This window comes from Carettochelys insculpta, chromosome 9, assembly GCF_033958435.1.
Source record: "Carettochelys insculpta isolate YL-2023 chromosome 9, ASM3395843v1, whole genome shotgun sequence".
Taxonomy (NCBI): Eukaryota; Metazoa; Chordata; order Testudines; family Carettochelyidae; genus Carettochelys; species Carettochelys insculpta.
Window position 1 is genome coordinate 25613546 of NC_134145.1, and position 12821 is coordinate 25626366.

At 41.0% G+C, this 12821-nt stretch overlaps 1 protein-coding gene across 1 annotated transcript in view; it reads right to left on the reverse strand.

Annotated features, from left to right (window-relative positions):
• Positions 1-368: 368 nt before the first annotated feature.
• LOC142017910 (vitellogenin-1-like) overlaps positions 369-12821 on the reverse strand; it is a 53648-nt gene continuing 41195 nt past the window's right edge. Inside the window, exons 27-36 of the mRNA XM_075003251.1 lie at positions 12358-12564; positions 11144-11286; positions 10920-11058; positions 9440-9575; positions 8479-8665; positions 6406-6503; positions 5590-5684; positions 5334-5493; positions 3504-3665; positions 369-493 (exon numbers count right to left, since the gene is read on the reverse strand). Of these exons, the coding sequence (XP_074859352.1) occupies positions 369-493; positions 3504-3665; positions 5334-5493; positions 5590-5684; positions 6406-6503; positions 8479-8665; positions 9440-9575; positions 10920-11058; positions 11144-11286; positions 12358-12564 (1452 nt within the window). The remainder of the gene's footprint in view (positions 494-3503; positions 3666-5333; positions 5494-5589; positions 5685-6405; positions 6504-8478; positions 8666-9439; positions 9576-10919; positions 11059-11143; positions 11287-12357; positions 12565-12821) is intronic.

Consider the following 12821-nt stretch of genomic DNA (forward strand, 5'->3'; position numbering starts at 1 on the left):
ATGAAATACTTTATACAAAAGAATGTTAGAGGTAGCCATAATCATGCTTTCCTCTCATCACCCAGTGACCTTAATTTTAAGAGAGGACTAGTGTAATTATATTAAGATAAAAGGAACCAGAATATTATACTTGGATTGATTGCTTTGTTGAAAAGAATGGTGGAAAAAAGAAACCTGAATACATATTTCATGAGCAAAATATTTATTAAGCAGCACATATTGTACATTTGACTTTGTGTGTTAAGCATTAAGCTTACCTATTTTTAAAGCATATTTTTTATACTTTATTGAAGCTATTGTATCCCCTTGGTTGCTGTCCAGCTATTCATTCATTTAGGTGAGTATGTCTATAGCACATTGTTTAAGGCTTAGCCTGACCTACAATCATCAGTGCAGGAACAGTCAACGTCAGTATCCACAGATTCTACGAGGTCCTCAGCTGCATGCTTCCTGTTGCTGCTCTTGTGCCAATCAGCCAGGCTCACAGCAGAGTCTGTCATAAGAGCAAAGCCACATTAACTAACAATGAGGATATGAACATATGAAAACACTTTAAAGCATTATTGTTTTGACTGCTGCCTAATCTTCACTAGAGAAAGCCTATGGTCCCAGTCCTGCCTCTGCCCTTCCCATCTGACAGACCTATTGACAACAAAATGAATTGCACTTCATGATGCACAAATATAGAGAGCATGAGCTTGTAAAAGTGCTGGATGGGGCTGCGCCTTAAATAAGAGCACTCTGTAGAGAAGCACATCAGGTATCTCCTTCCATGTTATTACCACGTATGAAGTGTGGAGTGGAGGGCATTTCATTTCTCTATTTGTCTAAGTTCATCTCTCTGTTTGACTAAGTTCATTCTGAAGGATAAGCCCTTTGGAGAATTTTCAGAGGTTCATAAATTTCTAATTAAAGTTGTCCATATATTCTCACAACCCAACAGAGCAGTCAGTTTCCGTATTAACCTTACCAGGTTCCTTTATCAACAGCAGCTTGAATATATCACAAACCCCTACTGCTGCAATGATCTAAGTGAAATGATAATATTCATCCTCCCAATAAACATTCTGAGCTGATTGGCAGTTTAACATTACATATGGAATAATATTAGAGTCTTTATTTAGACTGTCCCACTAGCGTGTGCCAAGTGTTCATGATTTTATCTGTAGTTGTTTTGTCAGACATATAGGCAATATATTTACAATGTCCTATATTATACCAAGAGAAAAAACCAGAGCTATTTGAATGGCTTTTGGCTGCATCAGTCAACCACACTCAGCTAATGAAATCATAAAGCATTGAATTACACCTCTCTGACCAAATCGACACACAGGTTTTACATAATAAACTATAGAACATATTACCTCAGCATGATACTTGAGGTAATAATAATAATATTTAATATTTTAAAACCAGAAAGTGAGAAACCGTAGAGAGTCTGGTTTTGATAATCATTTGCTTTTGCTTAGCTTTTACCTCTTGCCTAGGTTTTCTATATTTTTGCATACCAGTCACCCAGTCCTGCAACCCTTAGCCCTACATGTGGCCCTGATTTGTGCAAACAGTCAGAGTGGTGTCAATGCCTGTGTATGTGACTAACTGTGATGTAAGTGAGTCAGGGTTTGTAAGATCTACCCCGTCAGGCACACATACGGGAGGAATAAACTACTGCAGGTTTTAAGGCAGCGGGGTGAGTGGGCGGTTTGCCAGAATAAGGATTGCAGAATTTGCCCACAACTTTCAGGAGCATTAGGGGGACATTTTTTCCTCAGTTCTGTACAGCAGTGACTGCCCTGATAACATGCTCATCCCACACTGTGGGGGCCTCCTCCCATTGTGGTTAGCAATGTGGGTTCCCATTTTGGGAGGAGCAGAACATCAGAGCTGAGTTCTCCCTGTGTGGATCTGAGAGAAAAATTTTGCTCTCATATACAGCAGTTCATTTTCTGAGTTTTGGAGACATGATTATATTAATGGCTCTGCTTCTGCTGGTCCATCACACAAAAACAAAAAAGGACATCTCTTAGAGTTCCATTGCAGTGCTATTGATTTCCAGCCTGAGGAAAAACAGCCCTGTTACTGAAGAACACCAGTGGCAAACTCTGCATTTTTCCATCTATGGAAAATAATAATAACCATAAACCCTTGATAAAAGAGGGAGAAGCAGAGGGGGCTACTGTGTCTCAGGTTCAGTAAACAAGCCAGAGACGTCTCCAATTGCTGCGCAAGCCACAGTGATTGTGTTGACTGACTTGTCTGATTTTCTACTTTTCATTTTGTGTGAGACAGAGACAAGATTATTATAGTTTAGTATTTGGAAGCAGCAAGTGGCCTATGGTGATGACACTTCACAGATATGGAACAGGGACACACACAAGAAAATCTGTGAAACGTGGATATGACAAGATTTTAGAGATAGCGTGGTGCTGAGGGTGTCTTTTCTTTGTTGGATAGGATTCATCTAGCCACATGACATGGTGCTGTCAGTATGCTATTAGTAATCTGACTGTGTTACTTTTCTTTCTGGTTATGTGAGCTGAGCTGCCTATTGAAGTGAAATACCCAATGTTTTCATCAAATGCTTCAGCACACTGAGAATTCTAATAATATGAACAAAGCATGATGGTCTCCAGGAACATTTTTACATCACTCAGAGAGCACTAGGTTCTTCTTCTGGGGTAAACTGAGTTCAATGGAGCTATGCAAGTTTACACTAGCTGCAGTCCAGAAGGTTAACATGCAGAACAGGTTCCAGAACTATGCTAACCTCTATGGTACATCAGGGCTGTGTGATCAATTCTTGTAAATTTATGGCTTTGGACCTAATGCACCAGAAAAGACACACTGTAAATATGAAGCCTGATTCTCCTCTCACATGTGTGTAAATTCAGAGTATCAACTTTGCAGATAACAGGTGGCACCATTCTGAAGCTGATACAAGTGACAACAGAATCAGGTCCCTGTTTTTTTAAGAAGTTGATGTGCAAGAGAGTTAAATACCTTCAAAAACAAGATGTTTTCTGAAATAATCTTGAGAACACTTTAGCAATATGTTTTTTGCAGAGGCATCGAACATGGGCAGAGCATGGCAACAATTGCACAGCAGTCATGTCATCAACTTTCATGTGACCGACTTTCAATTGCTGTGCTCTCCTTGGTCCACATGATTGCAGACTGCAATGGGACTGAAGGACTTTTTGTTGCTTATCATAACTCAAATATCTGGAATACAATTTTTTATTGTCACTGTTGCCCCTTTTACTGCCCCTAAGATTTTTTTTTCAGACAATACCACATGCCAAATAATCCACATTGGCTCTTAGATAACTATTATTGTAATCGTTTATGTAAAATGGGTAGGTGTTCATGGGTTTAAGAAACAACATCTCTGGAAGCCATGTGGGCTAGCAGAGGACTGTGTGAAGCTAGGCTAGTCTTGTCTAACTGACCTAACAGAGGTCCTCTGGGTACATGACAAAAAGTAAAGGGAAAAAAAAGCATACCTTTTGGGAAACAGCGGAAGCCAACCTTCACTGAGACTTTTTCAGTTGACACACAGCCTTTCATACACTGCAGTAGTGGATCAACAGAGTAACATGTCATTTCTTGTCCATCAATAACAGGATGTCTGTTCAGCTTCACGTAGCGGCGCTGCAGTTTACACCCTAAGAAGAAAAAGAAAAAGTAGTTAACCCCAAGGAATACCGAGGCTCTAATCTTTCTTTACAACATGAAAAGTCCATATTTTCTCCTCAGCTTTTAAGTACAACTCCCCAGTGACCCATTTTCACAGCCGTAAGGGTGGCAAGATCAGGACCAGAGTTAGTGGGGAAAATTGGTTTTTGAAAACGGAGTTCTGTTTAAGAACTACTGGCACAGTATGGCCCAAATGATAGCCTGCACTTGACTCTTTTAGAAATGTTTTCTCTTAGGGTCTGAAAGCTTTTAAGAATAGGTACCAAAGGTACAATAATTGCTGAATCGCATTAGCAAAATTGTCAGTTGTTTGGGAATGGATAAGTTATGGCAGCAGTTGCCTAATGGTATCAACTCAAATTTTTGTATGGGATTATGTTTCTAATGCTGCCAATATCAGCAGTAAAAGACTCATTAATATTCACAGGATCCCATGTGCCATCTTGTTTTCTGACAGGCCTGAGTGTGATCCAGCTGTCACTGAAAACAAGGGAAAAAGGCTATTTGATTCTATTGGGACTCTCCATGGGCCCAAAATGTATGAAAAATACTGCAGTTTGGGAGTGGGGCAGGAGAGAAGGCAGTGTTATCATAATTATATGCAAGGAGACATGCTTATACATTAAGAATGAGGAATGACAATATGCTTTTTACCCTGGAACGCTTATGCCCAAATAAATCTATTAGTTGTTCAGGTGTCATTAAGGTACCACATGTTTTTGCAGGTACAGACTAACACAGCTACATCTCTCTCACATATTGAGTATTTCCCAGCACTCACTCCCCCCATTCAGACCCTCTGATGGGGTAAAAGGGAACTGAAGTCCGTGGCACTATGCCAGTTTATCACAGCTGAGGATCTAGCCCAATGTACTAAAATGCTCTGTGTTCCATTCATAACATAGTTTGTTTGACTAAACTAAGTCCATAGAGAGTGAGCTGGTTTAGTACATGCTCCTTCACTGAAGAGAATCAGTGGTGAAACTCCACTGACATCAGTAGGAGCAAGACTGGGTCTGACTTTACCACTCATGAAGTGAGGAACTACCAGGCCCACTGACAGAGGGAGGGCAAAAGAGGACAGCTGCTTCCAGGCTGGGCATTTCAAAGAGACATGGAGCTGCAGCTGTCACCACCACCACTGAAGTAGCAGTGGCAGCGGTCAAAGCTCTGGGCCCCTGGGAAATACTGCAGAGCACTGTGTTGCTGCTGTGTGTGTGGTGCTGAGGGACTGTGTGTAGCGGGGCCCAGGGCTGACTGCCCTAAGCCCTGCCCCTTCCATCCTCCCTTCTCGGGATGGGGATCTGGACCCCTGCTCCCACCTTGCTCCCAGACCCACGGTGGTTATTGGCACCACTGGGAACTACTTAGTATAAGCAAAGGTGTCAGAATCAGGCCTCTAACAGTGAACTGCATCGGAGAAGTAAAAGTCTTCCCTGGAACACAAAGTATGCAGCATTCCAGTTTCATTGGGATAGTTTGAAATAATAATTTGCTATATAAACAGAAAATGAATGAAAACATGGTCCATTTACATTTATAGGCCAATGTTTCTTTCTTTTCTTTTTAGCATTTTAGGGAGAAAATGAAATAAAAATAATATTTCCTCTATGTAGAAATTAGTTCAATTTACTGACCTCTGGAGCAGGTTTCTTCTACCAATACCCATGAATGGACAAAAGCTGGGCAGCTGTGTGCCAGCCTACGATTGGGCATGAGGAGTTCGTTTTGCTTTTCTCCATCATTATTTCCACAAACACCACAGGTCCTTCCTCTCATCCATGAAACAACAGTAACCTATAAAGATAACACGGCTTTGCTGCTAATGCCAATGTGTTGGCCCATTACAAGGTATAAAAGAGAAGAAAGCTAGTAACACAGATTCAGAAGTACCTTAAGTGTTGAGCCATCAAAAGTCACATTCGCCAACCCTTGTTTAGGAGCTTCTACTACAACCGTTGTTTCATTTCTATAAATTTGAATGTTGTCTGTAGAAAGATATGACTTTTTAGAGATGGCTCCTTTAATTTTGAAATAGTAAAGCTATTATCTAAATCCCAGGGATAATGCATATAAGTATTAATTTTCATTTACAATAACTTACTATTTTCATCTGTATATATTTTTGTGTGCTGGTGAAGGTAGAAATAGAAGTGATTTTTTTTTATTTGTGAAATGCCTCTCGTCTGGAGCTATACAGCTATCATTGACTTTTCTGTCCAGTCAACACAGCTAACCTGATTGATATCAGCTGAAGATCGGGTCCTAAATAGCTAGCTTCATCATTATGGCTTTGTACTTACATCTAAACCAGCACCAACATATTCATGAAACTCACATTTCAGTGAGAGGATTAATCCTTATGCTCTGGAGTGGCAACCACACCATACAAATCAATATAATAATGGGCTGGATTCACTTATATTAGTGAAAATGAAGAGTATGTCAGTGGAAGTCACATATGTAAACCAAAATAAATCACAGCAGTATCAAGCCCACATTTTTTCGTAGTATTAATGCACAATTTTTTACACGTAGAAGTCCTCATTAAGCTTGTAAAACATTTTGGTATAGATAATACTTAATCCTGCCATGAGTGCAGAGGATAGACTAGATGACCTCTCAGGAACCCTTCCAATCCTACTGTTCTATGATTCTGTATTCTTCTAAATATTTAATTTATAAATAAAGGAAAGTAGCACACTGTACCTCTTTTATTTTGATACACATTGCTGTGTGCTAGCACTCGTTCATCATTGAATGCCACAAGGATAGAGGAAGATGCAGAGACACGGAATCTGATATATCTGAAAAAAAAAAAAAAGAAAGCGAATACGTTGAACTGTGGGAACATTGCTGCAAATGACCAACACAGCCACAGGCCCAGCTTTAAGATCCAGATTTTGAATATACTCTCCCTCCCCTGAAGTTCAATGCTGCTTGAGTTTAGGGGTCTTTCCTGGAAGTGAGAAGCCCAAGAAGTTGAGGGTTGCTGGTGATATAGCATAGCCTGAGAAACTGAAGAAAAAAGGCTGGAGGACAAAAGAGGGTTACTTGTATTACGATTTAAAAAGTAGCCATCATTTTTTGCAATGTAACAAAATTGAAATTAGCTTCCTAAAGATCTACATGGACACTCAAGCCTTAAGAGCAACGAAGGGTTCTGTGGCACCTTATAGACTAACAAAAGTTCTGAGCATGAGCTTTCGTGAGCACAGACTCACTTCATCAGATGCTGGTCTTGGAAATCTGCAGGGCCAGGTATAAATAAGCCAGAGCGAGGCTGGGGATAACAAGGTTAGCTCAGTCAGCAGGGGTGAGGCTTACTACCAGCAGTTGATGTGGAGGTGTGAACACCAAGGGAGGGGAAGCTGCTTTTGTATTTAGCCAGCCATTCACAGTCTTTGTTTAAGCCTGAGCTGAGGGTGTCGAATTTGCAGATGAATTGTAGCTCAGCAATTTCTCTTTGGAGTCTGGTCCTGAAATTTCTTTGCTGTAGGATACCTACTTTTAAGTCTGCTACTGTGTGGCCTGGAAGATTGAAGTGCTCTCCTACGGGTTTTTGTGTATTGCCGTTTCTGATATCCGATTTGTGTGCATTTATTCTTTTACGTAGAGACTGTCCAGTTTGTCCAATGTATATAGCAGAGGGGCATTGCTGGCACATGCTGGCATAAATTATATTGGTAGATGTGCAGCTGAATGAACCCATGATGGTGTGGCTGATCTGGTTAGGTCCTGTAACGGTGTTGCTGGTGTAGATATGTGGGCAGAGCTGGCAACGAGGTTTGTTGCATGGATGGGTCCCTGAGTTAGAGTGACTGTGGTGTGGTGTATAGTTGCTGGTTAGGATTTGCTTCAGGTTAGCAGATTGTCTGTGGGCAAGGACTGGTCTGCCACCCAAGGCCTGTGAAAGTGGGGGATCATTGTCCAGGATGGGTTGTAAATCCCTGATGATGCGCTGTAGAGGTTTTAGCTGAGGACTGTAGGTGATGGCTAGTGGTGGTCTGTTGGTTTCTCTCTTGGGCTTGTCCTGTAGTAAGATGCTTCGTGGCACAAAGAGGCTTCCATGCAACAAACCTCGTTGCCAGATCTGCCCACATATCTACACCAGCAACACCGTTACAGGACCTAACCAGATCAGCCACACCATCGTGGGTTCATTCAGCTGCACATCTACCAATATAATTTATGCCAGCATGTGCCAGCAATGCCCCTCTGCTATGTACATCGGACAAACTGGACAGTCTCTACTTAAAAGAATAAATGCATACAAATCGGATATCAGAAACGGCAATATACAAAAACCCGTAGGAGAGCACTTCAATCTCCTGGGCCACACAGTAACAGACTTAAAAGGCATCCTAGAGCAAAAAACTTTCAGGACCAGACTCCAAAGAGAAATTGCTGAGCTACAATTCATCTGCAAATTCGACACCCTCAGCTCAGGCTTAAACTAAGACTGTAAATGGCTGGCTAAGTACAAAAGCAGCTTCCCCTCCCTTGGTGTTCACACCTCCACATCAACTGCTGGTAGTAAGCCTCACCCCTGCTGCCTGAGCTAACCTTGTTATCCCCAGCCTCGCTCTGGCTTATTTATACCTGGCCCTGCAGATTTCCAAGACCAGCATCTGATGAAGTGAGTCTGTGCTCACGAAAGCTCATGCTCAGAACTTTTCTGTTAGTCTATAAGGTGCCACAGGACCCTTTGTTGCTGTTACAGATCCAGACTAACACGGCTACCCCTCCAATACTTCAAGCCTTAAGAATGTTTGCACTTACGATGAGCTAATATTGATGTACACCTCCCTCACGGGAAAGCGGGAACCAACTTTTCTTGTTGTGATGATGAATTTAGGGTGAGCACTGCAGTCCTGGGCCACGATGAGGTTGCAGTCTTTATTGAACGAACATCTGTACTTCACTCTATCAAATGTTTTGAAGTTTTCTTCATTCACCTCACACGTGGCTGAAAAACAATATAATAAATGGCAGATGTAACTACGCAATGGAGCTTGTCATAGTGATTTTGAAAGTGGCCCAACATGTCTGAATGGCTAGTTCCCCTAAAAGATCAATGGGAACTGCACATACATATATGCTTGGCAGCCTTTAAACTTTCGTTTTAGGTGCACACATATAAGGAAAGACATGGCCACATGATCAATGTGGAATTGATCCATCACTTTTTTTTTATAAGCAGCAGAAACCAAACCATAAAGTGATAGAGTCTCATTTTAAAAACTTTGTTACTATCAAACTCCTGGGAAACCAAAAGCTGAACCCATTATAAAAAATAGTAGCATCTCTCCAAATTTTGCCACTGCTTATGATAAATATCATTAGAATTAGACAGTTTTACTAAAATTCATGAAATTTCACTTCTGAGGAAAATAAATAGGATTGGAAAACTCCTGTCCCTCTCCTATATCTGCCATGCCAACCCTCTTGTGGTGGGGATGACAGATTCTTGGAAGGGACAAAGGACAAAGCTTACAGTACTTGTAGCCACTTTGGATCTCCGTGTGAAACCTGTGAAACCCTGACCATGCATACAGTGCTGCATCTCTTATGCCCACCTTCCAAAAACTCCTAAGAAGGCATTTCCTATGGGTGGATTAAGGGTAACAGTCAGAGTTTGCCCAGGAGACCAAACTCAAAGTAGACAGGAGGGCCTAGTGGTTACTACAAATAATCAGTTCTCATATTTCAGGGACTAGACCAGGACTGAAGTAACATTTACATTCATCTTCTTTAGCGATCAGTGAAGCTATTTCTGGAAGGAAATTCCAAGCAGACACGTCTCGCGTCTGAAGAGCTGGAGCTGGACCCACAGGCAAAGTAAATGGAAGTGGTAAAGCCTCATAGTAAAAGGTTGTCTGAAAAAGAAGCAACAAAAGTGCTTTAGGATACGTTTGGTCATGCAATTTGGTCAATCATAGCGGCATCAAGACCCCCTCCCCCAATTAAAAATTCCCTAAATATGTATTTGTATAACTGGAGTCATTACAGTTTTCCCAGACCATGGTGGGCACCCAACATATACATTTTTATGAGATAATTATCTTTTATTTGATTATCACTTGCATGTTTTCTTGAGGGACTATCTTTAAATGATCATTTAATGACATAGGCAATTAAGATACACAGATGATGTTTATGGAATTTAGTGACTTCCTGAAAATGAAAAACCAAACTAAATAAAGCACCATAGCACAGGTCCCTGTACCTTATCCTGTCCCACTACAACTAAGTAAAGCAGACTAACAAGATGCATTCACTGATGGTATTACACAATGAAAGTTGGCTTGATATATTTTTGGTTCCGCTCACATACTAGAGTGAAAGACACCTAGGTACCAAGATAAATAAACCTAGATAAACAGATGTGTCATTCACCCAAGCCCTTATTATCCCATAGGAAAGACTCCTGGAAAATTTGAGGCACCAGGTTAGGTTAAGGACACACTTACTGCCTTTATGAAAAGCCAAGCTGCTTTTAATTTAAACCAGACTTGTTAGGGGCATTTTTCATAAAGATGCACATTAGTGGACAAAGTTCAATTAATTAGGAGGAGTCCACAGACTACATCTGTGCAGGCTGCTGCGAAAACACAGCCCATTCAGAGGAGTGTTTCATTTAGGCTTGATTCTGTACAGCTGTGTGTAATGGACTGCAAGATGCATTGACTGTCGAACTCAAGCATCAGGCAGCACAGAGGTGCAAGTAAGGTTAAGCACTAGCCATAATTTTCCTCAACATCCTTTGTAAGTCACGTATCCCTTATTCCCAAGAGCCCAAGATAAAAAAAAAAAGGCAAAGGGTGTGGATAGGATGGGCATATATGAGGAGACATCAACTTCCATGTTACCTCCCATATACGAATGAAGCATTTGTCTGAACGCTTCCCCTTTGGGGATTACTCTGCAGGCTGGACTGAACTGGTGGTTGTGCAGTTGGAAGCTCTTTCATTATGAAAGCATTGAGTTCCCAAGAACTTCCACTCATGCTTGTCACTTTTTTTGATCTCGTGCTTTATGGCACATTACAGCTACACTGTGCAGCATCATATCCTGTGTACTCAGGGTTTGTAGAAGCTCACAAAGGAGGTAACATTTTGCATTTTTCCCTTCTCAGAATTAGCCTAGATGTACTACCCAAAACCAAACTGTACAAGTAGAAATATATTTTGGAAAAAAAAACAAATAGAAGGTTCACGTACCCCGGGAGCCTTTATGACTGTACTAATTGTCCGTGGTGAAGTTGCAACTGCTCTTAGTATAAGCTCCTGAGAAGGATTTTTCTGATTTACCTCTGCGAAGCCCATCATGAGTGCTATTCCAGGAACGTACGTCACAGCTCTAGAGATAAACAAGATGTGACATACTCAGAATCCTCATAACCAGTGCAACATGAGCACAAATGACAAGGCAGCAGATTGCATACGTTATAGTTGCCCTTCTTATCCAGGATGGAAGTTTTGTCCAAGCCATCTTCACCTGTATGGCTGGATTCCTTGAAATTTGGCCAGTGGATGCTCTTGCTTCAACTCTATAGTCCCGGCATTCCTTGCCCCACCTGAACCTGGCCTTTATGAGGAAAAGAAAAATACATCAGAATTTTGGAAAGGAAATCCTATCCTGAAAATCTGTCATCCTATAAAAATGAATGATCTCTTTATGAAACTTCAGTGCAGTTCTCAATGCTTCTAAGTCATTGCTTACTAAATATATACTTGCAAAGAAGCTTTCGCTATATCTGGAAGAGTATAGAGGTGAAGAGTAAGGGTAGCAGGCAAGGGTTGAATATTCCTGCTTTGAACGTTTGAAATCTGCATTGAGATATGACCTTGAATTCTGAAGTGTGACATTTCCCTGAGATTCATTACCATTTGCAAATTCACCATTTAAAAAAAAAAGAAAAAAGAAATGGTGTACTCATCTAGAAATGTCATGTTACAAAAATGTCCGATCTGGCAAAGATAAACAATTTTCACTGCTGACAAATCTGATGAAACTTTGAAGCTACAGCTACAAAATGCAGAAGTCACATACTTATTTCTGCAAAAGAAGGATTCCATGAGTGGGGCATGTAGGCACTGCTTTACAGAGAGGCTTGGAAATAGAAACTGCAGACACAGTGCCCTAATTCTAATGCTTTTGGGCATAAACACCCAACATCATTTCAACAACCATTTTATATGCAACGAAGGACCAGTTTCTGCTGGTGTGCAACACAAGCCTTTGTGAGCTCTTCTTCAACTAGGGGAAAGGTGCTCTGACCAGCATAGTCAAAGGCAAGCTGGAACATCTTGTTTCTTCATTATCCTGGGATGGACTTAAATACAACTATGTTGCATACAACACTTGAAGTGGCAGTCATCTGAAACGTACATACAAAGGAAGGGAATGGGCCAGATCCTCAACTGTTGTGAATTGGCACTTTACCTGGTCAAACATTTTTAAAATTTAGCTACAAATATTTTGCAAGGGGTTGATTTTTTTTTCAAAATTCAAACTTCTGATGGAAAATGTTTGTGAAAAATTGCAGGAAAATGTGTCTTCCTTGTTTGACCAGCTCTAATCAGCATAGCCATTTGGTTATTTGCTATGCTTGGGCCTTTTAATGCTCTACCATGGTGGAGCCAGTTGTATCTTTACCTGTGCTTTGTGAGGCAATATTGCACAATCACCACAAGCTTTCCAGTTAGTTTCAGCAAGCTGAACCATCACCAGTTGCACATCAACTTTAGCAGCAGCAGATTTAATATATGCCGTGGCTTGGTAACCTTGATTTTTGTTGTCAGCCCTCACTGCCTGAGCCACAATGGTGAGCCCAGGTGGAAGTACTTCTCCCAGGAACATGGTCTGAAAAACAAAACAAAACCGGCAATGCTGAAATACACTTATGTATTCAGTGGTGAGCATTGGATTCACTTGTAACACCGTACCAATAGCACCCTCATTCTTAAGCAGTAAAGAACCGGTGGAGAGAGAATGTAATTTCAGACTCTTATTTTTATTTCAGTGTGAGTTTTGGTGGGTTATTCTCCTGTTTTATTTCAGTGAATGCAAGAATTTGAAAAAGGTGCAGTTATCTTGACACAAGATCCATGCCTCACTTA